At 52.4% G+C, this 26957-nt stretch overlaps 13 protein-coding genes across 13 annotated transcripts; 6 read left to right on the plus strand and 7 right to left on the minus strand.

Moving 5' to 3' along the window:
• Positions 1 to 5: 5 nt before the first annotated feature.
• P174DRAFT_415246 (putative actin-related protein RO7) lies at positions 6 to 1994 on the minus strand. Its single transcript, XM_024824417.1, has one exon. The coding sequence runs from the start codon at positions 1773 to 1775 to the stop codon at positions 66 to 68; it is 1710 nt and encodes a 569-aa protein (XP_024677169.1). The 5' UTR covers positions 1776 to 1994; the 3' UTR covers positions 6 to 65.
• On the plus strand, positions 1993 to 5070 carry P174DRAFT_71917 (crossover junction endodeoxyribonuclease). Its single transcript, XM_024832434.1, has 2 exons — positions 1993 to 2222; positions 2369 to 5070. The coding sequence occupies exons 1-2, from the start codon at positions 2209 to 2211 to the stop codon at positions 5004 to 5006; spliced, it is 2652 nt and encodes an 883-aa protein (XP_024677170.1). The 5' UTR covers positions 1993 to 2208; the 3' UTR covers positions 5007 to 5070.
• A 28-nt stretch (positions 5071 to 5098) lies between these two features.
• P174DRAFT_446428 (diacylglycerol/polyprenol kinase family protein) lies at positions 5099 to 7048 on the minus strand. Its single transcript, XM_024828574.1, has 2 exons — positions 6259 to 7048; positions 5099 to 6229 (listed from the first exon to the last, which is right to left on the minus strand). Exons 1-2 carry the CDS (start codon positions 6667 to 6669, stop codon positions 5498 to 5500), a joined length of 1143 nt encoding a protein of 380 aa, XP_024677171.1. The 5' UTR covers positions 6670 to 7048; the 3' UTR covers positions 5099 to 5497.
• spb4 (ATP-dependent RNA helicase SPB4) lies at positions 7029 to 9526 on the plus strand. Its single transcript, XM_024823818.1, has 3 exons — positions 7029 to 7554; positions 7624 to 8133; positions 8187 to 9526. Exons 1-3 carry the CDS (start codon positions 7265 to 7267, stop codon positions 9307 to 9309), a joined length of 1923 nt encoding a protein of 640 aa, XP_024677172.1. The 5' UTR covers positions 7029 to 7264; the 3' UTR covers positions 9310 to 9526.
• Positions 9527 to 9600: 74 nt separating this feature from the next.
• P174DRAFT_380144 (uncharacterized protein) lies at positions 9601 to 10221 on the minus strand (the record flags this gene model as incomplete). The annotated part of the gene is made up of 1 exon (XM_024822959.1): positions 9601 to 10221. The coding sequence occupies one exon, from the start codon at positions 10219 to 10221 to the stop codon at positions 9601 to 9603; it is 621 nt and encodes a 206-aa protein (XP_024677173.1).
• Positions 10222 to 10988: 767 nt separating this feature from the next.
• Positions 10989 to 15003, minus strand: P174DRAFT_465091 (uncharacterized protein; the record flags this gene model as incomplete). Its single annotated transcript, XM_024830498.1, has 6 exons — positions 10989 to 11427; positions 11496 to 12486; positions 12552 to 13050; positions 13104 to 14055; positions 14100 to 14255; positions 14306 to 15003. The coding sequence occupies 6 exons, from the start codon at positions 15001 to 15003 to the stop codon at positions 10989 to 10991; spliced, it is 3735 nt and encodes a 1244-aa protein (XP_024677174.1).
• Positions 15004 to 15772: 769 nt separating this feature from the next.
• Positions 15773 to 16937, minus strand: P174DRAFT_415253 (mitochondrial 37S ribosomal protein uS15m; the record flags this gene model as incomplete). Its single annotated transcript, XM_024824418.1, has 2 exons — positions 15773 to 16824; positions 16892 to 16937. 2 exons carry the CDS (start codon positions 16935 to 16937, stop codon positions 15968 to 15970), a joined length of 903 nt encoding a protein of 300 aa, XP_024677175.1. The 3' UTR covers positions 15773 to 15967.
• A 313-nt stretch (positions 16938 to 17250) lies between these two features.
• On the plus strand, positions 17251 to 18300 carry rps0 (40S ribosomal protein uS2; the record flags this gene model as incomplete). The annotated part of the gene is made up of 3 exons (XM_024832341.1): positions 17251 to 17506; positions 17578 to 17782; positions 17809 to 18300. The coding sequence occupies exons 1-3, from the start codon at positions 17361 to 17363 to the stop codon at positions 18298 to 18300; spliced, it is 843 nt and encodes a 280-aa protein (XP_024677176.1). The 5' UTR covers positions 17251 to 17360.
• Positions 18301 to 18985: 685 nt separating this feature from the next.
• P174DRAFT_380083 (putative Rho-like small GTPase) lies at positions 18986 to 19819 on the minus strand (the record flags this gene model as incomplete). Its single annotated transcript, XM_024822954.1, has 4 exons — positions 18986 to 19147; positions 19217 to 19306; positions 19397 to 19640; positions 19737 to 19819. 4 exons carry the CDS (start codon positions 19817 to 19819, stop codon positions 18986 to 18988), a joined length of 579 nt encoding a protein of 192 aa, XP_024677177.1.
• Positions 19820 to 20243: 424 nt separating this feature from the next.
• Positions 20244 to 22372, plus strand: P174DRAFT_446433 (pseudouridine synthase DEG1). The gene has a single exon (XM_024828575.1). The coding sequence runs from the start codon at positions 20414 to 20416 to the stop codon at positions 22259 to 22261; it is 1848 nt and encodes a 615-aa protein (XP_024677178.1). The 5' UTR covers positions 20244 to 20413; the 3' UTR covers positions 22262 to 22372.
• P174DRAFT_380255 (PIG-H family GPI synthesis protein) lies at positions 22335 to 23063 on the minus strand (the record flags this gene model as incomplete). Its single annotated transcript, XM_024822964.1, has 3 exons — positions 22335 to 22412; positions 22465 to 22667; positions 22730 to 23063. The coding sequence occupies 3 exons, from the start codon at positions 23061 to 23063 to the stop codon at positions 22335 to 22337; spliced, it is 615 nt and encodes a 204-aa protein (XP_024677179.1).
• A 340-nt stretch (positions 23064 to 23403) lies between these two features.
• P174DRAFT_425934 (ubiquitin-like protein HUB1) lies at positions 23404 to 24147 on the plus strand (the record flags this gene model as incomplete). The annotated part of the gene is made up of 3 exons (XM_024825333.1): positions 23404 to 23833; positions 23904 to 24042; positions 24126 to 24147. 3 exons carry the CDS (start codon positions 23404 to 23406, stop codon positions 24145 to 24147), a joined length of 591 nt encoding a protein of 196 aa, XP_024677180.1.
• A 708-nt stretch (positions 24148 to 24855) lies between these two features.
• Positions 24856 to 26619, plus strand: P174DRAFT_72104 (ribose phosphate diphosphokinase subunit PRS5). The gene is made up of 3 exons (XM_024832435.1): positions 24856 to 25954; positions 26007 to 26330; positions 26386 to 26619. The coding sequence occupies exons 1-3, from the start codon at positions 25025 to 25027 to the stop codon at positions 26440 to 26442; spliced, it is 1311 nt and encodes a 436-aa protein (XP_024677181.1). The 5' UTR covers positions 24856 to 25024; the 3' UTR covers positions 26443 to 26619.
• Positions 26620 to 26957: the final 338 nt, after the last annotated feature.

The following is a 26957-nucleotide window of genomic DNA, read 5'->3' on the forward strand; positions in this document are numbered from 1 at the left end:
CATATATACAGGTCAGATTTAATCTTAGGTTCATGACATAGCCACACACGTCCTTGCCTATCAGTTCAACCCCAGGCTGCCAGTGTCCAGCTTGACCGGTCTCCGCCTGGTCGAAGACCTGAACGTCGATCAGGAACATGGGCGTGGTCCAAGTCCCGGCTGGCACCCGCAAGACCATGCTGAAGGTACTTCTCCCGCTCAATCTCCACCTGTCCCCTGATCTTGAGGCTTGCCACAAGACTAGCTCCGGCCCAGGCGCCCAGGGATTCCACCTCGCGCAGTATACCATGTACCTGGTGTTTCGTGTCCTTGCCCTTGGTACGGCGTAGCTTCTGCTCAACAAAATCTACCTCTTCTTCGGGCGCCTCATTCTCTTGACTGTCCGGTACCGCTGAACTTTCGGAGGGCTCTATGGTGTTGTCTTGACTGCCCTTCGCGGCTGCCGGCGCTTTCAGCCTCAAAGCTAGGAGCTTCTCCTCTACTTTCTGAGTTGCTTCGCCGCGGACTGGGCTCCAGCCATACGTATTGACCGTAGCCGCCACCTCGTCGATAACTCGCCGTCGGATGCCGGGAATATTAGCACCACCTCCAACGAATATTATCCGCGACATACATGTGCCCCTAACATCGGGCGGCAGGCGGAGTAGCGTGTTGTAAACCAACAAAGGTATTGACTTTTCCTCGTCGTCCAAATCGCGCTCCGCTGATTCCTCGGCGAAAAGGATCTTCTCAACCGGCTCCGCAAATGCCGAAAATGGAATATCAATATAGGTCGAATTAGGATTCGATGGAGATGGAATCGACACCATCCTCTTGCCTATGGAGTCGGGGACATTTTCAGTCGGTGATTGCATGTTGTGCGATTCTGATGGTGAAGCTGCTTTGTCACCTACCCGGGGCCTGCACCAGGCAAAACGACTGACGACTTCTTCGCAGTACTCGAAGCTGACCGTTATGTCGTCCGCAACTTCAGATTCCCGGCTGGCGTCCGAGGCAAGTCGAGTGAGCATCCTCCCTGTCTCCTGAAGCAAGGACTTCATGGCTCTTGTACTTCGCTTGGCCGCAATCTCTCGGTATTCGTACAGCCCGGTTACAGTAGTTTCCGCCCATCCCAGATCTACCACCAATGCTGAGCGGAGCCCTGCTGCTACCGCGGCCATTGCAGGGCTCGGAAGAAGGGTAATACTCGGAAAGCGCCAGCGACTGAAAAGAGTCGACAAAATCGAAGATAATAACGGATGTGGCATGATAGACGGGATGACCAGCACCAATCGTGATGTACCCGCATCTGTCAGCAGATATTTGTTGTATGTTTCACGAAATACCCGTTCGATTTTGTCCTCGATGAGCCCCAGGTCGATATCACGTAAATCCATTCTCCACAGTTCGTATGCACCAGTCCATTGATCTGCATTGACTGTTCGGGGGCTGCTCGTATTGTTGGTCCCCTTCAACCACCCTCTATAGTCGCCCGCTCTCCTCCAGTCTTCAGGCCCATATCCCACTACACATATGGGCGTGCTCTCGCCCTCAAATCCAGCTCGAAGCCACCGGGACCCAAGTTCAAATATAATCGCATCCTCTTCTCCGCGGAAGGAAGAGCCCCCCGAGCCGGTGCTCGCAAAGGAAGAGTTATTGGACCGCAATTGCTGTTGAGGTGTATGTGGTGACGACGGTCTGCCGGTATGATTGTGGCGTAAGTTGAGGGGGAAATTGGTATTGACGGGAACTGGGCGCTTCTCATCATCAAGAGAGGCTGTAGACGGGGTCGCCATTGCTTCGTAGCAACTATATCGATCGATGGTAAATTCCGTCGAGGCGTGTTGACTCCTAAATTAAAGCGCGGAGAACGGGCCGATTGAGTGTTGCCCAACCGCGAGTCATTCTTTCCCTGCGCAACTCACCAGTCAAGGGTCCAATTAACCATAAAGCGCTGGAATATATTGGACACTCATTGATCTGTAATTCTCAGCTCTCCCAAAGAGCAAGCTCCCTAGTCATTTTGCGAGAGCGACAAAAGAATTCCCCTCGTCTCCTGTTATCTGGACGGATCTTTTGTCGGGCCGTCGCGTCAGCTTCCCCGACGTCAACAACAAACAACACTACGGCAACAATCAGGATATTTTGCCTGCCTCACAGTGGTCGAGACTACTGCTCATTCCTGGATTTTGTTTTTTGGTCTTTTACTTGTGGGCTCTGATCTGTCTCATGGGGATTCCTGGGTAGGTGCAAAGCTCGTTTTCAAAATAAATACTCCTGGCCTCTCTATATATTTTGGATTGCACAACCTAGGACCACAACATAAGAAAGCTCATTGAACGAAAATTTGACGAGGCTATAAATCCCCAAATCAGCTAACATGGGACAGACTCATCAATGCCATTGGCTCTGGAGAACGGATTTCCTTGTCCAAGGTGGCAATAACCCACTTGGAACGGACTTCAAGACCCATACGCATTGCCGTGGATATCTCGATATGGCTGTTCCAGGTGCAGGCCGGTCGAGGCGGACGAAATCCAGAGCTGCGGACTCTGTTTTACAGACTATTGAAGTTCCTAGCGCTGCCTATCCATCCACTATTTGTTTATGATGGGAAGGACAAACCGCCCTTCAAAAGAGGCAAGTCGGTCTCTGGTCGCAGCTACGGGAACGCGCCCATCATCCGACTCTCGAAGGTTCTGATCGATCTGTTCAAGTTTCCTCGACACGATGCTCCAGGTGAGGCCGAAGCTGAATGTGCTAGATTGCAGAGAGCAGGTGTCGTCGATGCCGTCATGAGCAACGATGTTGACGCCTTGATGTTTGGCTCGACCCTGACCGTTATGAATTTCTCCAAGGAGAGTGGCAGTGGCACCTCCGCAGCCACGCATATTACCTGCTACAGAATGTGTGGTGATGGCGATCATCCCTCGAATGTGCCGCTTGACCGTGCTGGTATGATCCTATTCGCGATGCTCAGTGGCGGTGACTACTTGCCGTCGGGAGTTCCAAAGTGCGGCAGCAAGTTGGCCGCGGAGATTGCCAGAGCAGGCTTTGGCGCAGATCTATTGGACACTATCAGGTCCGACGGGCCTGAACTCGACATGAAACTAGAGGAATGGAGAGAAAGGCTACAGTACGAGCTGGACGAGAACGAAAGCGGGTATTTCCAGACGAAGCACAAAGCAGTACGCATTCCAGAGTCGTTTCCAGATAGGACAGTCCTATCGTATTACGCCAAGCCCGTGGTGTCCTCGTCACAGGATATTGAAGTGCTTAAATCCCGCCTGATGAATGCTTGGGATCAGGAAATCGACGTCCTCGAACTGCGAAGATTCACTGCTGATGCATTCGAGTGGAATTATCGTTCTGGGGCAAGGAAGGTGATCAAGTTGCTCGCAGAGCCTCTTGTCTCCTATAGACTTCGCTTGCAGAAAAGCCCGTCACCCTTTGCCGGGAATACCTCCTTGTCAGGCAGCGATGTGCAAATGTTGCAAAAGATCTACAAGAGCCGAACCAGCTTTAGTACTGATGGCCTGACAGAGCTGCAGTTGGAGATTGTCCCGATAGATGTCGTTGGTTTGAACCTACTCGCCGAGGAACCTAATCCCCCGATTCCTTCCCAGGAAACGACAATTGTTTCTGGGGATGAAGAGGAGGATGTGGAAGTCTATACAGAGGCTACAGTTCAGTCGCCGACTAAAAAGCGAACCGTAAAGCGTTTCGACCCCTATGCCGCTGAAAAAGTCTGGATCTTCGAAACCATTGCCGCCATCGGGGTGCCTGAGGTCGTGCAAACCTGGAAAAAGGAACAGGCCGAAAAGGCTTCCGCGCCGAAGAAGTCAAGCAATCGGAAGACAGGTCCCAAGAAGAAGGGGCCAATCGACCCCGGCATGAAACGAGGCAGCATCCTCAAGTATGGCACACTCACCAAGCAGCGATCTGACATCTCAGAGTTCAAAGGCGCACAACTATTTGAGGCGGCAATGTCCGCAACTCCTCCAAGAAAATCGAGAGCGCCAGGGCTTCTATGTGCTGAGAGCTCTCCAGACGCCTTAATGAGGGGTACCCCAGTCTACGGCCCATATAGTCATAAGCGCAGGTTGGATATTCAACCGCAAGTATATCAGACTGTAGATGATTTGGTTGACTCATTTACTTCTTCGTGCACCATATCCTCTATGCCAGACATCAAGCGACATCCGGTGGCCACGCGATCCCGCATGGGGAGCTGGCGGGCGGGTGTACGTTCTGGCGATGTTGAGGTGCAGACTCTCGACTTCTTAAGTGCTGAACCTGTCTTCAATTGCGCTCCATCGCGTGCGTCTCCCGCTAGAATCAAAATGAGTTACTCCAATGTCAGGTACGATGACTCTGCCGGTTCAGATCTATCCTCAGACACAAAGTCTGTCGTATCTCCACCATCGCCTGGAAGCGAGAGTCGTCAGCAGACGCAGTCGAGGCCCGTCAAGACGTCAGCTAAGCCTCAAAGGGGGGTAGAAGTTCAAGAGTTGGAGGACATTATGTCTGCGGTTACACTCAGTGATGGAAGCCCTTATGAACAATTAGAATGTTTAGCGCAAACACCGACCAGCCTCGAAGCTCGATCACTAAGAGGGCTGAAAATGCATGAAGTTCATGCTCTCGCCGCTGAAGCTCAAACAGCGCGCTCTTCTCGAACGAAGGAGAGCGTCTCTCCGACCGCAAACCATTCATGCGTGAAGGCCCCCGGTGTACGCCTGCCGCCAAGTGCTCCAAAGACGGTGGTAATGGACCCGGGCGCGGATGATGCGCTCGAGCCGACAACCAAGAAGGAAAAGCGAGTTGAATCGAGCAGTAAGGTGTCAAGGCCTCGCCAGACTTTCTCACATCTAGAATCGGTCATTGTGTGCGGTGGGCTCTGGACGACTGAGACTAAGTCCCAAGCTGGGCTGGCTTCAGAGGAGACAGAGGGTGGCTCGTCCCACAGTGACGAAAAGAGAAAGAAGAAGCGCATCCCGCGTGTGAGCATTTTGGACTTGAGCTGATTTTTTTGCCGACTTCAAAGTTGACTTATTGGCACTCAAATTGCGGTGTTCTGGCGTCTATGGAGATACCAAGTATATTTGAGTCTAATTTTCGTGTCATTTGGGGTTGGGCTTTGCTCATTTGGCTCTATAATTTAAGTACATATCCCTTCATAACACATGTCGCACTGATTGTGACGATGAAAAAAATCATAATAACATTGGAGAGTATCTTCAAGCAAGCAACAGTGGAAGCGCCCATCGACGGTGGGTCTAAAACAACGATCGCGGATGTACCATCGTACATGACCATCCCAGTCTCTAGGGAATCCATGGTGTCTATCCTTGTAGACCTGTCAAGGAAAAGTAACGGACCGATGTATAGAGTGGTATAAATATGAGCTACAGGAGAACAGTGAATAAGGGCATCAGAAGAAATTGACAGGCCAGACCTCGGCATTACCAGAAAAGAGGTATATGTCTATCAAGGTCGAATAGAAAGAGCGAGTAAGTTAACCGAAAACTTTCAGGAATCCCCACAGCCCAATTCCACTAAGAACTGGGATAGTGAAGTTATCGTCCCAGCTGAACAAGTCGATGAACTCGCTTCCGGCGGCGATAATACCGGAAACAGCACTCATGACACCCAGTGCCAGCGGGCCGGTGATGACTCCGCGCGAGGAATCGGAATCGGCGGTCCAACCGAGGAGACCTCTGATAGGATCCGGGAGGAGGTTCAGACGGCCGGTGAACATAAACGAGCCCTCGGGATCGTTTGGAAAGGTCCCGACGTGGGGGACGAACCAGCCCCAGAAGGCAGCGGCGGTGACGACGCCGACGACCCAGGCGGCCAGAGTTCCAGCAAAGCTCTTGCCCTTGCGCAGTTGGAACGTGCGCCGGCCGTAGAGACGGCCGAAGGTGGAGGCTGCGGTGTCGCACCAGCTAAGGAGCAGGACGCCCATGACCGCAACGTCCTTTGGGAAGAAACGCAGAACGGAGTATGCGCCCAGCAGGTACCAGATCACCCCGTTGTAGCCCGACACTTCTGTCTCACGCATGAGCGCCCCCACGCAGCGAATGTAGAATTTATTGAAAGTCTCGGAGCGATGGCGGATAATGTCTGTCGCGGCGATGGGGACGAGAGCGGAGAGCAGCCATGGGGTGATTTGGAGAGTCTGGACGCCTCGGCTATACAGATAAAGGGTAAGAAAGCCGATGGACCCATGGAGGAGCTTGCGCGGTATCTCGTGACGATGGATGAAGCTGCGGTAACGAGTATGGAGGGGATCAAGCCCAGAGGTGAGGGTGAACGAGAGATGTCGTGTGCGCGGCCTTTGCCCAGGGCGGAATTAGGCGAAAGGAAGTCGGTGGGCGATATGCGGCCGTTGGTCTTCAAAGACTCCGGTTTCCTGGCCGGTATCATTGGATTGGATCGCCGCGTGCGAGTTGAACGAGCAGGAGCTACTGGACTGCGACTGCGAGACCTGGTCGGCGACCGACTCGAGTCCGTATCCATGTCTTCGCTTGTCTCCTCGGATACATCTACCAGACGTTGGCGTCGCGCTGCCGATCGAGTCCTCGGGCCGGCATAATCATCTCGCGAGCTTGACTCACTCGACGGTACAGGCGAAGGAGATATGACTCGGGGAGTTGCCGGGACGTCGTCGGCAGAAGCAGAGGGCATTTCGACCGCTCTTATAGCGAAAGGCGGAAGGGCCGGAGCCGGTATCAGCCCGGACAGAGGTCGCTGGCGCAGATAGTTATAGTCGCAGACAAGCGCGTCAAGAAAGAGAAATCTGTCAGCTGCAAACGACGCAATGATGGGCGACTAGATGATTGAACGAGGTGTGTGTGAAAGAGAAAGTTGGTTTATCGCGTGAGACGTTGGCCCAAGGCAGACATGCGGCTGCGCATGTTCCTAGAAATTTAGAGAGAGATCGACATGGTCACTTGACCAGCAAAAAGACAGCACAGACAGATAAATATCTGAGAAAATGAGAAGCACTCGAGAGCTATTTGCAAATCAGAATTTTTTATTCGGATATTTGTGTTCGTCGTTGCTTTTTTTTCTCTTCGGTTTTATTTCTGTCTGGTACCTTTAGGCTTGTGATTCCGCCGAATCCGCAGGCGATCACGTGTAAATTGGCAGAAAACGCTCACCGCCTCAATATCTAATCGGCGATCGTTTTGATAAGCTATTTTTTTTCTGCATCAGTCTGGGCAATCGTTGCTGATCGTCGGGTCGAACTGAAGGTCCGATTCTGCGCTCGGCTGCTGTCATGGCTCCAAAACCACCTTCAGGCACTTCATCCAGGGCCTGGGATGCAGTGACACCAGCCCTGTCAGAATGGGTCTTAGAAGCAATGTCCTCAATGGGCTTCACCCGCATGACCCCAGTGCAAGCATCCGCTATTCCTCTGTTCATGGCGCATAAGGATGTCGTAGTGGAGGCAGTCACTGGCAGCGGAAAGACGCTGTCTTTCCTGATCCCGGTGGTAGAGAAGCTTTTGCGTCTCGAAGAACCCATCAAGAAACATCATATTGGAGCCATCATCATTTCACCAACAAGGTAGGTATTGATTTTAGGGCGCGCGGCAGCCAGAACCCTGGAAAAGCTCGATGCTGACTATGTGATTAGAGAACTTGCATCACAGATTTACAATGTACTATCATCATTACTCGCCTTCCATCCTCCTTCAGCCGCTGCGATCAACCCCTCCGAAGACGACAATGCCCCTCGACCTAAGTTCCCCTCATCTACTCTCAAAGTTGTTCCGCAGCTCCTCCTCGGCGGTTCGACTACTCCTGCAGAAGATCTGAGTACGTTCCTGAAGCGGTCACCGAATGTGTTGGTCTCCACGCCTGGACGGCTTCTGGAATTGCTTTCTTCTCCTCACGTCCACTGTCCTCAATCCTCATTCGAGATGCTGGTTCTTGACGAGGCCGATCGACTGCTAGACCTGGGATTCAAAGAGACTTTGCAGAACATCCTGCGCCGGCTTCCCAAACAGAGACGAACGGGTTTGTTCAGCGCCAGTGTTAGCGAGGCCGTTGACCAGATTGTCCGAGTCGGTTTGCGAAATCCTGTCAAGGTCATGGTTAAGGTCAAGGGTGGCTCAGGCGTTGACGATAAGCGAACTCCAGCTAGGTTGGTACCTCTCTACTTTATACTTGAACAGCGATCTAACTCGATTATACTAGTCTGCAAATGACCTATCTTACGACACCCCCCTCGCACAAATTCGCCGCTTTGAAACGCATCCTTTTTTCCGTTCAGCCCACTCCCTTGAAAACGATTTTCTTCGTCTCTACCTGTTCTGGTGTCGATTATTTGTCCGCAATCCTCCCACTGCTGCTCGGTGATGATTTCCTGGTGATTCCACTGCACGGCAAACACCAGGCAAATGTCCGCCAAAAGAACTTCAACCGCTTCATCAACTCGCACAATCCGGCTATTCTTCTCACCACTGATGTTGCTGCGCGTGGTTTGGATATCCCGTCTGTCGATCTCGTCGTTCAAATCGACCCTCCATCAGACCCGAAGTCGTTCATTCATCGTTGCGGCCGTGCTGGAAGAGCCGGCCGGAGGGGTCTGAGTGTAGTACTTTTGCATCCAGGACGAGAAGAAGATTATGTTTCTTTCCTAGAAGTTCGGAAAACACCTGTTGTTCCATTCTCTCCATCGATTACTTTCTCCGACGCTGATGCGGCCGCTGCCACGGCCACTGCCCGTAAGGCTGTGTTGGCTGATCGTGCGCTGCATGACCGAGGCCAGAAGGCGTTTGTCAGTTGGTTCAGAAGCTATAGCAAGCACCAGGCAAGCAGTATCTTCCGTGTCTCTGACCTTGATTGGGAAGCTTTGGGCAAAGCCTGGGGTTTGTTGAAATTGCCTAAGATGCCCGAGTTGAGGAACTTCACCGGTGACAAGACGCTCGGCGTGAGCCTTGACTGGGACAATTACGCATACAAAGACAAGCAAAGAGAGAAACGGCGGAAGGAGCTTCTCCAAGAGGCCGCCGAGTCTGGTGCCACTCAACCCACATCACATAAGAGACGAGCCAGCGAAAGTGTCGCATGGAGCCAACAGGCCGAGTCGAAGAACAAGAAGCTCAAGCGACGTGAGCAGAAGAAATCGAAGCTAGAGAAGGTCAGATGGGAGAAGATGACGGAGGAAGAAAAACAGAAGGTTCTTGAGACGAAGAAGATGGTTGAGGAGCTGAGGAAGAAGAACGAGGAAGAAAGACGACTGAGACGAGCAGCAGCCAAAGCCGCAGGCACGAAGGCTGATGGTGATGATGACGAAGAATTCCAGGGATTTGATTGAGATACCTCGCATATACACACGATATCCGTTGGTTTGTATGATCTTGACACCTGCATGTATACCTAGAGCTCTTCCCAGATAGATTCCCGTGTACATACAAAAAGTCTTTACACACTATCTGGCCCTGTGGCTTATTTCGACTGATCCATGACCAATTAATTCATTCCCTCTCAGAAGACTTCTAGTCTAGGTCATGAACTATCTGCATAGCCTGGACAGAAGTTCTTCCCTCGAGATCAATCCCTCCAACCTCTTTGGCATGACCTCTCTTATCCTCCTTTCGATTAACTCTCACCTCCTCATTCCCCCGTTTGATCCTTCTTCCTCCACCACTGGCGCAGCCTGACCCATCCGCACTTCATCAACCTGCGCACCCCCGGCACCAGCCGCAACATTCCCATCCGCAACCAACCCTACTTCCGACTCAGCCTGCACCAGCAACGACTGTATCGACAACTCCGAAGAATAAGAGCCCTGCCCGCTCGGTCCCGCCTCGACCCTTCTCCCCACATCCCCAGCAGCCTCTGACGAACCCGTACTCTTCTCCCCCATCGGAAGCAACAAATCCCCAATCGCAATCCCTCCCCCGACAAGACACGGATCAAGAGGCGTCACCTGCTGCTGCGACTGCTGAGATGGCGATTCCAACTGCGAGCCCCCAAATCCCTGTTGTTCTGGGTATCCCACCAGCCCAACCGGGGCGGTCGAGGTACTACCACCGAAACCCGCGGCCCGGCTGCACAGCGCGCAGAAGCGCTGTCCGACGCCGCGGGCGATGTACCGGATAGGACAGACTTGGATCAGGGGCGTGGGGCTTCCCGGTACGGCGAAGACGCGGACTTGTGGGCAGGGCTGGATGAGCTGGAGGTAGGTGCAAATGCATGGGGGTTTATTGGGCATGTAGTAGCACATCGCCTATGCTTCGGTTGGTTTATAGATAGAGCTGGTTTCACGACGATGAGGACGTTAATCGTTTTGATGTGTCTTGTGAATTAGTGATGATGAGCGGTAGAAGCTGGTTAGAGAGAAGGTTAAAGGGATAGAAGAGAAGAGCATATATACTGAATCGGATGGCGACATGCATCCATTGTCTTGTTACTGCAATCTTCTCTTTGTCTAATGATAAAGGACGAGTATGCCTTTGTCAAAGAATGGTTCTTTTTCAAGGGTTGACGGTCGTGACAGTCGACATAGTCCTTGTTCACAGACAAGGAAAGTGAACATGCCGTAGTGATTATGAGGATCTCAGCTGGCTACAAAAGTAAATCAAAATCTCCTGCTTATGCCACATGCTTCGAGAAGAAAAACGATGATGCACTGGACTCCGCCGGTTGAAAACAAGAGAACAGGACAGATTCGATCTCATAAATTTCATGAAAGACCTTCACCGAGCAGCCTACAAACTCCGAACAGGCTGGAGGAGGCCGCTAGAGGTCGCTCAGAGAATGAAACAGAACGCAAGACACAAACGACTTCCGAAATCCCGCAGAAAACACCTTGAACATGGTGTGGGCCCATCACAATTCCATAAAGCAGGAAGGAGGCAAACAGGCTATGCTCAGTAATCGGAAGATGGAAACAAGAAAACACAGCAACATAATAACCATACAAATCAAGAGGTATCAAGACAAAGCAAGACCGTTTAGAACCTTTCGTCGCCCTGATGATATGATTCCAGCCTAGGCTTGAGCTTTCGTAAATTCCTCCAAACTTTGACGGAAAGCACGGTGAACTTCGTCCACAGCAGATGCGTCCCACACGCTGGCGACGATCTGAACGATCTCATCATCAACCCCCAAGCTCTCCTGGAGAGTATTGGGTTCCGGCCATTTAAGCTGCTGGAGATCTCCAGTTGAGCATTGCTCATAGAGCCACTGAGCATCACGAGCGAATTGATCATCGTCGCCAAAAGTCTCCACAGGTGGTTGTTGATTGACAGCAGGCGAAGCGGTCAGAGGACTTGAGTAACGACTAGCAGTGCGGAGCCCACTGGGTGTTTTGGGTTTGTACTTTTCGGCCTGAGAACGGACTCTGGCGAGAGCTTCCTGATCAACTCTGGCTGGGGTAGACGGAGGCAATGCTTGGCGTGGAGTGGGACGTGGAGCAGGCGATTGCGCACTACACCGCAAAGATCAATTGTTAGATGAATGGCAATGAGGCTTGAGTTGAAGGTGTCAGCAAAATACCTTGCTTGTACTTCTGTACTGGTAGTGGTGGTTTGAGTCTCAGAGACAGACTTGGCCACGGGGGATTTTGGAGAAGGCGCGCCGCTCGACTCTGAATCATCGGAGAAAGCATCGTAATCCAGCTGGAACGTGCCTTGTTTGTTGGGAATGAAACCCGAAGACCGCTGAGGAGTAGACAAATCGACGCGAGGAGCGGGAGTTGGTGTTGCGGGCGTAGCGGCAGGGGAACCAGGCGCCGTCACTTGAGCGGCATCGCCCATGCCCATAAAGTGTCTTCCGGTATAGGGGTCCGTGGCACGAGGACGCGTGCGAAGTTTAGAAGGAGTATCCTCGGGACTGGCATCGAAACGCACCCTCTTCGATGGCGCTTGTTCCGACCGCATAGCACTGCGAACGGCAGATTTGACTAGAGCATCAGGTTTTGTAGGAGGTACAGCCTCCTGGGGTTGCACATCGGCTTCCTCTTCGCTGTCAGAGCTATAGCAGAAATAATCCAGATCCAATCCATAGCTGCATCCGGCCGGATTGGGGATGACATCAGGCGACGGGGACCGCTTGCGCTTCTTTTGAGTCGCATCCTCAGCCGTCTGAGGCAAGGCCCGCTGTTCACTGACATCTGTCACCTGAGAAGTCGATGGAGGTTGGTCCTGTGCCGCAGATGGCTTCTCTGTTTCATCTGGACGTGATTCTGGCTGAACGGCCTGGGAGGTTTTCTTAGGAGTAGTAGTCAGATCTCCAAGGAAGCGAGCACGGTCAATCGGAGCCGGGAAGAGGGAGTAGGACAAGGTGCGCTGGCGTTTGCTGGGCGGCTGGTCACTCAAGCGACGGCGAGAGCGTTTATCACTCTGGGTAGCATTCTGATTCGAATCGACAATCTCGGTGTGAGAAGGACGCTCTGACAACGGCTGGGAGGATGACACTGGAGGCTCTTGCGACAATGACTGCAAAGACGGCTCTGAAGGCAATTGTGGGGTTGGCGATGGTGCTGCGTCTGGTGAGCCAGGCGCACGGAATCACCAACAAAAAGCGAAAAATCAATAGGGCGAGAAAACGTACCTGCAGCTTCAGACGTCTGAGACCGACCAAATCTTGGAAGCAAACGGGAGAAGGAACGAGGCACAGAGTTGATCAGTCCGCGAATGTTCCAACCTCTTGCCTGAGGGGTAGAAGGAGGCTCGGCCGTGGCAGAGACATCTGATGGATCCTGATCGTTTGGCTTGCTCTGTTTCTCGGTAGATTCGGTGTTCATCTGGAGAGGCTCCGTACACGGCTTGACGGGGCTTGACTCCGCTGCCCGGCGGTCGGCTTCGTTCTGAGCGAGCAACTGGGGGAGGCGGAAGACCGTCTTGTGAATCCGGCCTTGGTTCTCGATCGTCCGCCGCCGAAGCCGCTCGGAGTAGGGGGCGGCGTTGTATGTGATCCGCCGGGACAGCGGAGTCATGCGGCGCGCAAAGGGGGTGCTTCCGGGGGGTCCTACGTTCCGCCGCTTGTTGGACGACGGGGTTTCAACGCCGTCGTCACGCGGGCGTTTTCTGTTCACTTTTTGAGGGTTAGCCTCGTTTCCTTTTTGGCGGGCTCCTTGGCGGGTTCCTGGGCCTCTGCCTCGACCCTCCGACAACCTAACAACTCCAACAGGTAAGGAGTAGCCGAGAGAGACGACCATGATGGGTCGACGCTCTCTTTGGTGGCACCAACACCCAAGCCTGAGCGGGGGCTCATCACCTCCGACTCCTCTGGAATCGGAGAGAGAGCCACATGCGCCCATCGCGCGGAATTCTTCCTCGCGGAACGGCTAACTTGACGTGACTTGTCAACTTCCGCGGCCGCCGGACGGGATTGCGAAGGGCCCGGGATCAATTCGGACACCTTCGCCGACACCAACCGCCCATCATTAAAGGTGGACGTCGTACCCGAATCAGTCGGGACATCGAAGGTCGCGTCCTGCTGGACTTGACCTGTTGATGCCGGCATATAGCTCAGCAACGGAGTCGCGGATGCTGCCGGCGTGCCGCCGTAGGCTGTATCCGCCAAGCACAATCCAGAGAAACTCTGGATCAGAGCAGCAACCTCGTTGTCAATTGACGACGACACAGCCGCAACAATCGACGGAATCGGGACCTCCTCGTCGCGATCGACAGGAGACAGAGGAGACAGGGAACCTTCGCGAGAAGATTCACCTGAGGAGATCCACGACACGTCGATTGGGGTGGTGTGTTCCTCAACGACCATGGGGGAGTCATCGAGTTCCGAAGAGCACTGACCGCAGACCGACATCGGCGAACGGCAGTATCGCTCCTCCTCGAACTCTATCCCTTCCATGGCCGCGAGGAACAACCGCGCAGCGATCATTGACCCAGTTGAGGCGTCCGTCACGGCAGGTGGCTGGGTGTTGTACTCCTCAGAGGACAACAAGACGACATTTGCATCGGATCCACATTCGTCGGCCATGATGCTGTCCGAGTCATCTCTGGCAGCATTATGCGCTGCAGCCAACTCCACTTGCTTGTGGCGGGCGAGGCAGGCATCAATGTCTGCCAGAAGAGACTCTTTGAGCACGGACCTGAGAGGGGGGAATCCTCCATCTCGAGGTCCGGTGTGTGAGACCGTTCCGAAAGGGGCGACCCGATGTCGCTTATGTCCTCGAGCGGATCCAGATACCAGGTATCTGCAGGAGCACCGGAAGCATCTTCGACGAAAGTCTTCGATGATTCCGCTCCCTGTGGAGATGGGACCTCGGGAGAGGGTACCGCAGCTCGGCTCCTATGTGGGAATTCCGTGTCCGGGCATAAAGGCGAGGATGGCAGTGAAACTTGTGGGAGAGGGGTGAGGGGGAGAGAGATGGTGAGGAGGGCCAAGGCTCAGGGTAAGGCTCAGGAACAACTGCTTCGGGGAAAGGAATGAAGGACAACTCACTGTCCGATGCTTTAGGCTCAGACAAAGCATGGTCACCAATCGAAGGGATGGGCTCGGAGTCCTGGGGTTCCTGTGCGGCGCTCGTTTCATCGACGATGGATCCAGGCTGGGACGCTTGTTCGGCATCGGTCGGTTCTGTTTCGTCATCAGACGTTTTCCGAGTAGACTGTCGCGTCGATCGACGAGTCGAGGTCTTCCGGGTTCGAGTCTGAGTCGTCGGAGCTTCCTCTATAGACGCTATTACGCCATCGCCGGCACGTCGACTACGGGAGTGGAAGGTGGTCTGTGTAGAAGGTTCGGCGCTAGACTGTCTGGTGCGTGCCTTTCTGGTGGATCGAGTACTAGACTCTGTTGCAGGCTCAGCACTGGACTGTCTAATGCTCGCACTCCTGGTAGATCTAGTAGCAGGTTGTGATGCAGGTTCAGCACTGGGCTGTCTAAGGTTCGCGCTTCTCGTCGATCGAGTGGTTGGTTGTGATGCAGGTTCGGCACTACCCTGTCTGAGAGCTGCAGTTCTAGTAGATCTCGTCCGACGAGGTTCGGATTCGAGAGCGACGAGACCACCAGGCGAGAGCGGCTGCGAGCGGGTACGCATCTTGACTGTAGACTGCAAAGCAGAACAACAACCAACTGGAAGAACGGCACCAAGGCAGTGTTATACCGAGACGTGATCTGACACGTGAGATGGGTCAAGTAAATTGAGTTTGGAGATGAAATCTAAACGAGACTTGCAAAGATCAGATACCTGTGAGCTCAGAAGGTTTGTAGAGAAGATAAATCGTGGACAATGAGTCGTGAGATGATGATGGTTGACAGCTAGATGTGTTTGTGGTGAGGAGAAAAAAGTAGGAGAGAGACGGGGGACGAGGGATATTTGTCTGTTTTGATGTTGTGTTTGTGGGTTTCGCCTTGCACCTGCTCGAGGATTAGCGACTCACTGATATTCACTTACCAGGCGATGATGATGCTGTTGTCGAGTGGTGAATTCGCTACAACAGCATTGGTGCTCAAGTTGTGTTTGAGAGTGTTGCAAGTGGAAAACGAAATTCGGGGTGACGTTCCGGCAGAATCCTGGAAAAGGCGGTCAGATTCCTCCGCCCTCACTCCGCTGCTTGCTTGACTCTCCCAGACATCGCACAGCGCGACATACATCATTGTGTCCACATAGTAGGGGGTTGGCAATGGACATGTAATAATACTAGCTGAAGTCCCAGCACTGTGCTGACTCTACGAATGTCGTCTCGAATGAGCTGTACACAGCAAGTCTGCTCATTCAGCCTTGAGTACTGAGCAGATAGCGAATCCATCCATTCCTGACTTAATCGACAGCTTACTACGGTGTTCTCTTCAGGTATAAGCCACAGCCACGGATATCGATGAGGAGTTATATTTGTACAGTGAGCTCTCTCTTATGTGGACAGTGAGAGAGCCAAGCTAATCAAGAACAGCGCGATCACCTCAAAAGCGCTGTAGAGTGCAAGTGCAATAACATACACACGTGCCTCGGTGTAGAGAACAGAAAATATAAATGAAATAGAATACAAGCACGCCGGCAACCTTTACATGCTGATCTCGCCCTTCCAGGCAGCGTCCGACAGGCCGAGAGCTTCAATAAGATGCTGCCACCTTGGTCCACCCCGTTCCTTCCTACGCAGGTACCGAAGCAGTTTCTGTCTCTTGTGAACGAGTAGTCTCAGGTTGCGCTTGTTGTGCTTGTCCTTGTTGGTCGATTCGAGATGTCTGGACAGGTTAATGATCTTTGCGGTCAGAATAGCGACCTGAACTTCGGGAGAGCCAGTATCTGGGCCTACTCTAGGCGTCTTCTCGGGGTGGACAGTGGAGGAGTCGTGAGCAACAGCTGCGGGCTTGGGTGGGAGGATCTTGTCGGTATTATGTCTTCCGAATGTATCAATGCATTTCTGTATAAGCAGACGAGTGCGGTCTTTGGTGTTTCCGTTGTTGATATTGATGATACGGCTGATCGCTTCCTGAGCGTTTCGATGTTCCTCGAGGTGTCTTTCTGCAGCCTCCTTTTCAAGCTGAGGGTCTGCCGTTTCCCGGTCAGGGTTTTCTAGCGGTGATGTCAAGGTTTTCGAGTATTCCAGTGCCTCCTGCAGTCCTTCCGGCGAAATAAAATGGTTGAGGGCCGCATCCTTTGAGGTCGGAGCCTTCGTGCCTTTCAGCTCCTCGATGAAAGGCGTAGGTTTGCTTTCCACCGGATCGCCAAGGGACTCTTCACGCTCTCGAGCAAGGGCTTGTTGACGAGATAGATTGGCAGCCTTGCGTTGACGGGACTGGGCCATTAGGAATGGGTCATGTCGCCGTCGCTCTCGAGTCTCCGCAGACCCGGCTCGTACAGAGGTCTTGCATGGGTTTAATGACAATGCGGCAAGTGGACTATGAACATGGGAAGACCCTGAGTTTGTCAGTTCAACACTCAACAGAATCAGAAGGGACAAGAGAGAAAAACTCTGTAGACTTACCTGTGAAGGCCTTGAATATTGGCTGGGAAAGGAATCGTGGAGGCATCTTGATCAATTGCCAATCCCTTGAGCCTGCTAGATATCACGCCCTCAAGCGAAATGCCTTTGGACTTTTGATGCTGCTGAACGAAATCTCGAGACCGCTCGACATGCACTAGTCCTGATGGGGAGACCTAATTCACGTGATGCGGTGGGCGGATCGGAGCCTCAAAGATTACAGCGATACAGAAGAATTACGCGGGTGGTACAAACTAGGTAATTGACCTTACGATATCGGGTAACCCTAGCCCTAAAGCTCACAACCGGCAAGCGAAATTCATCTCGGCCGCGGCGAGCAAAAAGTTACATCTTTCGCGTCGGCCTCATCCTCCTCCATCACCAGCACGACAAGCGCCAGACGATTGATATATTCAAATCGCCGTCTTTGACCATATCAATCGACCAAAATGGCTCCCTCTCAGCTCCCCCCATGTTCAACCCCACCCCCCAGGACATTGAGATGCTCCTCACAGCTCAATGCCACCTGGGTTCCAAGAACCTTCAGGTTCACATGGAGCCTTACCTCTGGAAGACTCGTCCCGACGGTGTCAATGTCATCAACATTGGCAAGACCTGGTATGTCGCCTTAGATTTCGATTATCGGGACTTTGGCCACTGGCTCTAACACGGGGATCGCGAATTTGTAGGGAGAAGATCCTCTTGGCTGCCCGTATCATCGCTGCCATTGACAACCCCGCCGACATCTGTGTCATCTCCGCTCGTCCCTACGGCCAGCGCGCTGTCCTGAAGTTCGCTTCTCACACCGGTGCCACCGCCATTGCCGGTCGTTTCACCCCCGGTAACTTCACCAACTACATCACCCGCTCTTTCAAGGAGCCCCGCCTCATCATCGTCACCGACCCCGCACCGATGCTCAGGCCATCAAGGAGGCCAGCTACGTCAACATCCCCGTCATCGCTCTCTGCGACACTGACTCCCCCACCGAGTTCGTTGATGTTGCCATCCCCACCAACAACAAGGGTCGTCACGCCATCGGTCTGATCTGGTGGTTGCTTGCCCGTGAGGTTCTCCGTCTCCGTGGTACTCTCGCCACTCGTGAGACCGAGTGGGACGTCGTTGTCGACCTCTACTTCTACCGTGACCCTGAGGCCGAAGAGAACAAGGAGATTGCCGATGAGACCAAGGTCCCCGGTGCTGAGGAGATTGGTGCCGGTGCCGTCGAGTCCGGCTTCGCTGGTGAGAACTGGGATACCCAGGCTCCTGGTGCTGGTGTTCCTGGCACTGCCTTCTCCGCTGCCACTGCTGCCCCCACCAGCTGGGAGACTGAGGGCGGTGACTGGGCCGCCAGCTCTGCCGCTCCTGCCGGTGAGAGCTGGGCTGAGGCCCAGCCCGCTGAGGCCAAGTGGTAGATGATATGAACTGGTGACAAGGGCAGCCGTTGAGGAGAATCAGTTTCTTTTCCTTACAAAAGTATGGCGCATTGGAGGGGATCCGACGTCTAGGCGACTGATGCGAATAATCATTTGCACAATCCGAACGACGACGAAGAACTCATAAGAGTCCTTCCGCCAAAATTCCTTGGCATGTCTACCCTAGTCTCTTGTTCAGGAACTCGCGAAATGAGAAAAAAGATCAAAAGAAGCTTTTCAACGGGCGCCTCACCATCTCACATCTTCTATACATCTCTTGGTATGCTACAGCGCAAACAAAAAAATTCCGTTTCATCAGTTACTCTTACTTCTGATTTCTTTACGCACCGGGGAGGAATTGCAACGTCAACCATTGACTGGCGCTTATGAGGGAAAGATATCCAGTTGGTCTCGTATCAGTGAGCTTCTGGGGAAAGCCCTGTGCTGTCAATTTACAAGGTGGACTTAATCGTTACCTTGGTTTCTCCTTGTTGCTAAGTAAATGGAATATTGTGCTACCAGCTATTCTGTGCATTATATCAGAACTACCTGATGTATACGTAAAAGTAGGCAAGCAGTAAGTCGCTTCACCTTGGACGTAGGCACTCGTTTGCGCGGATCCTTTCCTACAAAAAAAGACCAACACTGAGGTCATCATTACTGTAGATGTAACTGAAGTTTCACTCTAGCAGACCACGCACCCTCCCTGGGTTTGGCCCCCGGTCTCTGTCGTAGTCATACCTGCCAGTCTCGCCAGGTCTTCAAACGTCTCTGCCATAAGTTCCCCAGTGACAGCGGAACACTCCGCATACCGATCACAGCGTAGCTCTTGCGCAATACGGTACGACTGCATCTATCAGTCACTTAACTCTCCATTGACGCCGACAAGTGGCTCGTGGGGCATTTTATAACTCACTTCTTGCGGATAGATGATGCCCTCGCCTTCTTTTCGAAGGTCCCTCTTCAACCCCACCATCATGACGGGTATACGCTCCCCGATACCACGCTGGAAATAGCGTATCACATCATGTCGCCACTTCAGGCAAGATTCGCTTAGCTTCATTCATGGCATATTGGTGAACTGAGGAAAACAAACCTTCTTGACCCCATCCAGCGTCTCCCGGTTCGAGATGTCGAATGCCAGGAGTACCACGTCCGGCTTGAGGGTTGACCAGTGCTGGTTTGGACTTGCGGTGTCATATAGTTCAAGCGTAAACGACTTCTTCGAGAAACGGATGTCGAAGAGGACTGGCTGGTCACTGTCTCGCAGCAGGTCCAGTTGCCTTCTTTGCCCATGTCTGGTTTCAGCTCTGGGTCTTGCTTGGATGTTCTTTATGGCGCTGCATAGCATTAGTGAGCATGACCTCAGTCCAATAATATTCAAAGCGATGCGAAAATCTCTTTCGACAGATTAAACACTGGAGAGTCTGGCTTACGATAGGAACGTGGACTTCCCGCATCCTGGGTCTCCCAGCACCAAGATGGTCACCACTTCTTTATTATCTTGGGGACCCTCCATGTCCACAAACAGATAATGTATTCGATCAACTTTCGATCATGTGTTTAGGCAGGTAAAAGCTTCAGACGATGTTATTAAGTGTCCCATGATGCCTTGAACTCAGTGAGTCCATTTTTGTTCGGGTGAGATAAGAGTCCGTGGGGGAAATATATAAAGCAAAGCGCATACCTATGGTATCAGTTTGATAGGATGACAAGACGACCACCTCACCATTCAAACCACCACAACAGGAGGTTTTCCTGGATTCCTGCTGAATGGCTCAAGTACATATGTGATCCTCATATCAATTACGGATCCTGCGCTACAATTCCATGGCCTCATGAGCGCCGTCGAGCCTCCGACCATGTTCGGCGTAATTACATTACCATTTACATACAAGTGGAGGGCGAACTCAAAAACTTTGCTAGATGCATCAAGTTTCCCCAGCTCTAGAGGATTCAGTACACCTCGTCCAGCATCGTTCGGGGAATGTGGAGAACCCCAGGGAGGCCCCTGTCTACGTTGAGTCGCATCACAGACTCCATTTCAGTTAAAATTCACTGTCGATATCCCCACACCCGATCCGTGAAGCGCGGTCGCGCAAAATCGAACACCATGCCTGGCCCCGCGGATGCGCCTCCCGAAGGCCAACCAGACTATTCGACCTGGACGACACCCAGCCTAATTGCGCGGATCACAGAGCTGGAGCGCCAGCTTCACTCACGGAACACCGAGTACGCTGCTCTGCCGTCTAAGGGCGTTAGTGACGTCGGCTCGACGAGTTCCGCTCTCCCGCGCTCTGAGCGTCCAGCGACAGATACACGGGAGCTTGTCCCTGCGAAAGCAGGGAAACAGAAGAGACCTCTATCGCCTGACGATGATATCACGCACACAAGAGCGCCTACTCGCCCTCCGAAGCAACCTCGAGAGATCGATCCATCCAAATACAATACTCGCTTCATAGCGCTGAAATTTGCGTATCTGGGACAGCGCTACAATGGCCTGGAGCATGCGAATGGGAATGTCACGCCTCTACCCACCATTGAAGAGGAGTTGTGGAAGGCCATGCGGAGGACTCGGTTGATATTCCCTAAGAACGCGGAGGCCTTCGACGATTCCCGGGGGCCGAGGGAATTGAAACCTTACGCAATCGGCTGGGAGGGCTGCGATTACTCGAAGGCCGGGCGTACTGACCGTGGTGTGAGTGCCTTTGGTCAGGTCATTGGAATTAGAGTACGAAGCGCGAGACCTAAACGGCCAGATGCGGAGGCAACGTCCGATGTTGAGATGACATCCGGCGCCCATGCCGACGACACTTGGGATGACATTGCAGGTGAGATACCCTATATAAGTATGCTGAACAGAGTGCTTCCAGACGACATTCGGATTCTAGCCTGGTGCCCCAATCCGCCTCCGGGTTTCGACGCTCGTTTCTCGTGTCGAGAACGCCAGTACAAATACTTCTTTACCCAGCCTGCTTTCTCTCCAACTCCAGGGCCGCTGGGGTTTGCTATGCGAGGATCGGGTGGCAAGACTGCCTCTGCACAGTTACGGGAAGGCTGGTTGGATATCGATGCCATGCGAGAAGCTGCCAAGTACTTCGAAGGAGTGCACGATTTTCGGAATTTCTGCAAACTCGACACAAGCAAGCAGATTGAAAACTTTGAAAGAATTATCTACCATGCCGACATCGAGCTCCTTGATCCAAAAGATCACCCCTTGGGCTATGTGAACCAGCCCGGCTTTCAAGCTCTCCCGAATGCAGCTGCCGGAACGGACGCCGATTCACGAACAATCACAGATTCGGCTGCTGCTAAGGTGTATGTTTTCAATCTGCACGGGTCTGCCTTCCTATGGCATCAAGTACGGCACATGGTGAGCATCCTTTTCCTGGTTGGCCAAGGGCTGGAGCCCCCAACTATTGTACATGATCTGCTGGATGTGTCGAAAAATCCCTGCAAACCAACGTACGAAATGGCGTCTGATGCCCCGCTAGTCCTCTGGGATTGTATCTTCCCAGACGAGGCAAGCGGCAGCCGTAAAGACGCGTTGAACTGGATTTACGCTGGAGATCCCAGGCAATCCAAGAGTCAACTAGGCAAGGGCAGCGGCAAGTTCGGTGTTGGAGGAGTAGTGGACGGACTTTGGTCCGTTTGGAGACAGCGGAAGATGGACGAGATTCTGGCAGGCGCGCTACTAGACCTAGCTGTTAGCCAGGGTGACCAAAGTGTCGTCAGGGGTGAAGGATCTCATGACCCCGTTTCCGAGAAAGAGAATCGGGGGCAAAAGGTTTTCTATGGCGCCAATGAACCCAGAATGGGCGGCAAATATGTCCCCGTCATGCAGAAGCGGAGGACAGAACCCGTGGAGGTTCAGAACGCCAAGTGGCTTGCGTCAAAGCAGCGAAAGATTGAGAAGGCTCCGGAGCCTGCGCATGGGGATGATCAGAAAATGGAGGCTTGAAAATACCTTCCTAAAGCATATAGAGCGTCGCATCATAGAGTGGCCCTGCCCAATCATATCCAGCTCAAATATCTCATGATTTGGCGTCATATAAACAACGCCGAGAACCCCTCCAAACCTCTTCCAGAATTGCGCGCCTCGGTAGAAGTTTCTTTCCACGGTCTGTAAGCGTAAATCAACCTTGCTGGTATGGAGGGACATACAGGAAAAACCACAACAACGTCCGGCTCACCCTCCACAATCACAGCGAGATAAAAGCGCACTTCGAACCCTTTAAAAGCTTCATGAATCACTATGTCTTGAATCTGCGTTGTGGGGATGAATCTCGTCGCAGCTTTAGACAGATAGGTCGCAGACGAAGTAGAAGTCTGGATGCCCAACCCGCGGATAACCAGGAGAGATTCTTCTGCATTCATGAAAAGGGGTGAGTCTTTGGTCCGTAAGTTGTCCACTCCGAAATGAATATACCTGTATACCCCTTCCTGAATACACAGTACAGCAACAATATGCTCACTAAAGCGACAACTCCAGACCTATGTGCATCCACGATGCGACAGACAAAAGAACCCAATGGGCTCGACCAGACTGCCGTCCATCGCACGAGGGAGCCATCTTCGTGAAAGAATGAGTGGCGCACTTTCGCAATGTCACAGAAGACTATGCAGAGAAAAATGAGGGCGCGCAGCAAGATCTGTAGGTAGAAAAGCACTCTAGCAGGAGTACTCGTGTGCTTGGATGCGTTGGAAACAGTAAATGACACGGTCGTCGGAGAAGGACGCCGCAGAATCAGGTGAACCGGCATCTGTAACGAGGGATGAAGACCTCACAAAGGGATTGACAGTCCAATTGAGCCCATAGGACCTGTGACTATGCAGCGCAATCAAGTGGCATGGTCCGGCGAGAAGCTGCGAGAGCGAACGATGTCAGTCATAACGCGATGTAGACATGCATGGGTCTAGAGTGAGCCACAGACCACTCTTAATTGCTTGGATAATGGATCCCATGGTCTAAACTATTTTAAGTCTAGCTTGTGTACAGCTGCCCGCCAGGCCGCCATACATCATCACGTGTCTGTCCTGCAGCACCTATGTTACCACGGCGGTCCCACTCCTTCCTAGCACATTCATACCTCGATTTTTACCATGGGTGACCGTTCAAGAAGCAGATCACCGAGAAGACGATATGATGAGGATCGGAGCCGGCCTCGCAAGACTGGAGGAGGATTCCGGTGGAAAGATAAACGCCACGATGGTGACAGACCCGGAGCAGAAGATAGCAGGCTGAGCCGGGGTTACAGAGACAGAGGAGACCGGCCACGATCACCACGAAGGGACCGAGACTCAGATCGACACAGAGACAGTTACAGGGACGGTGATCGCGATCGCGACCGCGACCGCGACCGAAGACGACCAGACGATAGTCAGAAAGATGAGCGCCGGGAGAAAAAGAAAGAGAAGCCAGAGAAGAAGGCCGTTGTCGCGCCTCAATCCTCAGAACCTATGATTGTGGTGCATGTCAACGATCGTCTGGGAACCAAGGCTGCGATACCATGTCTTGCATCTGATCCTATCAGTTCGTTGCCTATCCTGTTTCTCACCTTCCAAGTGTGGTCACGCTGGACTAACAACAATTTCATTTACAGAGCTCTTCAAGGCCCAGGTAGCTGCACGTATCGGACGTGAACCCCATGAGATTCTACTCAAACGACAAGGCGAACGACCATTCAAGGATCAGCTCACATTGGAGGACTATGGAGTCAGTAATGGCGTCCAGCTTGACCTGTGAGCAATCACTTTCCTCCCCTACTTCCGTCGCCATCACAATTTTATCAGGAAGAAGCATGATACTGACTTGCGATTTATAGGGAGGTTGGAACAGGCGAATAAAAATTGCATTGCCTTGGATCCAGAAGGCCATGCGTCTACTTTACCTTTCTTTCTCTGTGTTTTTACCATGGGTTTCATTAGGCAACAACTGGGACTCGGAGTATTAGGTATCATCATGAAAGTACTCTGGTGTTTCAACTTTCGCTTCTTCTGGCCGGTTTCCGTTTTATCTTCCAATTTTGCATGTACCTACCGGCAAATGACCATGCTCTATTTGTAGTGCATCAGGCTAGCATGTCGTAACAGAAAGAGCAGGACGCTGTTTTTTCTGTGCTGGGGATGATAGCAAGAGTGCTGACTAGCTGGTTATTTGCTGGATGATGTGTTTTTGGACCCTGTTCATTTCATGGGTTGAGTCATGCTGTTTGTTGATATTTTTTTCATCATCATCATCATTACCTGCTCTTTTGTGCCTTTTCCGCGGGGTATGACGAGATGAGCTCTGCCCGCTTGACCTGATGCGGCAATTTTGTGCCTGAGGCCTACCGGCAGAAACCCGAGGCAGTACCCAAGCCGGTTCCACTGGCGGAAGAGGCATTTTTTTCTATCGCGGGACTCACACGACCTGCCTTTCGATTTCTTCCTCTACTACTCCAATGTCTTCTCAGTCCAAGTCGTCGGGCTCCGTCTACGCTCTTGATTCTCCGCCATGAGGTAGTGCTTGTCAACCCTCGCTTCAAGTTTACAATCTCCCCTCTGAAACCCGCTTTTCTACCGTTCCGTTCTCACCGATCGTCTTTTTCTTGTCAGATTTTCCGCCTCTTCGGACACTCCAGATTTCTCTCCGCTCTCGGAACGTCCAATATCACCCTTGCTTCTATATCCCTCCGGTTTTCCAAAGTCCGATCAAAACAGTCAGAACAATCAGTCAACCGAGATGGTTCGGAATATTGTCGTTATTGGGGGCACCTCCCACCCCCAGTTGACTCAGACGATCTGCAACGTCCTGGGTATCCCCCCGGCCGACGTATTACTTTCCAAGTTCGCAGTGGGGGAAACTCGGGTTGAAATCAAAGAGTCTGTCCGTGAGAAAGACGTCTATATCATTCAATCTGGCGGGTTGAAAGTGAACGACTCCCTCATGGAACTGCTCATCACCATTTCTGCCTGTAAGACTGCCTCTGCCAAGAGAGTCACCGCCGTCCTCCCTTTGTTCCCATACTCTCGCCAAAGTGATATCCCATACAACAAGGCTGGGGCGCCTCTTGTCAAATCCTCCAATGCCGGAAAGCCGGGTAATGGCTACACTTTCGAGAGCACCCCACCAACCCCGCACCCTGGAAAGCCGGAGAGTGGAAGTCTCTTGAACAATGTCGATAGCCTGCAGAAGGGTTTGGCAAGGGCACAGCTTGATGATTACAGCAACGGCAGCCCGGTCAAGAAACGCGTTCCTAATGGACCTCCGCGCAGCGACACCACTGACTCACTGAAGTCGGACGTTAGCCTTCGATCCACTGTTGTCAATGGGCAGGCGAATGACGACAATGTTCAGTCCAAGATCAGCAGCTTTCAGCCTCGCCCTGGCTACAAGCAATGGGTAGCCCAGGCAGGTACTCTGGTGGCGGATCTTCTCACCTGCGCTGGTGCAGACCACATTATCACGATGGATCTGCACGACCCTCAATACCAAGGATTCTTCGACATCCCTGTCGACAACTTGTACGGCAGACCTTTGCTCAAGAGCTACATCCAGCAGAACATTCCGAACTACAAACACGCGGTCATTGTCAGTCCTGATGCCGGAGGTGCCAAGCGAGCAACCGCGATTGCGGATTCTATGGGAATGGAATTTGCTCTCATTCACAAGGTACGGTTCACTTAATGATTCTGTAGGATTCTCATGCTGACTGTGTGCGTAGGAACGACGCCCAACCAAGATTACAGACCGCCAAAATGCTACCATGATGTTGGTCGGTGATGTCAAGGATCGGACGACGATCCTGATTGACGACCTTGCCGACACATCCAACACCATCACGAGAGCTGCAAAACTGTTGAAGAAGGAGGGCGCGTCCAAGGTCTATGCCTTGGTCACGCATGGTATCCTGAGCGGCGATGCGATCGACCGCATCAACGCTAGCGCTCTCGACAAGGTCGTCGTTACCAACAGCGTCGATCAATCGGACCACTTACGCCGATGCCCCAAACTGGAAGTCTTGGAAGTTGGTCATGTCTTCGCAGAGGTAAGCCGGTTTTTTCTTTTTCTATCTAATGCGAATCTGTCCTAACGCTGTGCAGGCCATTCGCCGAGTCCACCACGGCGAGAGCATCAGCGTACTTTTCCAATACGACTGAACAGGGACTGCATATCTCACTGCTCTATGGCGGTTATGTCTCGCATATGAAAGATATTTCATGAAATTTGAAAATTTGAACGATGAAGCGAAGCCGCGTTTTGGGTCTTTCCGTTTTCTCTGCCTTTGCTTCTGACATAGATGTTGGTTTCTGCTGTCATGTCTCCAACCTTTGCCAACTCTTATGAATCCTTACTATTCCATCCACCATATACCTCCTATACCTTGAATATACATGAAGACCTCCACGGGCGAACGCATGAGCTTTGAAATCACGCCCCCGTATGGACCAGAAAATGGAGTTGACTGCTTGGATTTGCCTCTCTTGTTTCGTGGCGTTGATTTGCGGCTGCAATGATGTATTGCAGGTCGTGGATGACACGATTATGCTTCTGTATCTTAGGAAAGATTCACGAGTCACAACATATTGATTCCAACTTCTGGTCAACCTTTTATTCGTTATACTTCAGATACCACTGGCTACCTTCGACATTGCATCCTCTCTGCTTAACATTG

This window comes from Aspergillus novofumigatus, assembly GCF_002847465.1.
Source record: "Aspergillus novofumigatus IBT 16806 chromosome Unknown P174scaffold_13, whole genome shotgun sequence".
Classification (NCBI taxonomy): Eukaryota; Fungi; Ascomycota; class Eurotiomycetes; order Eurotiales; family Aspergillaceae; genus Aspergillus; species Aspergillus novofumigatus.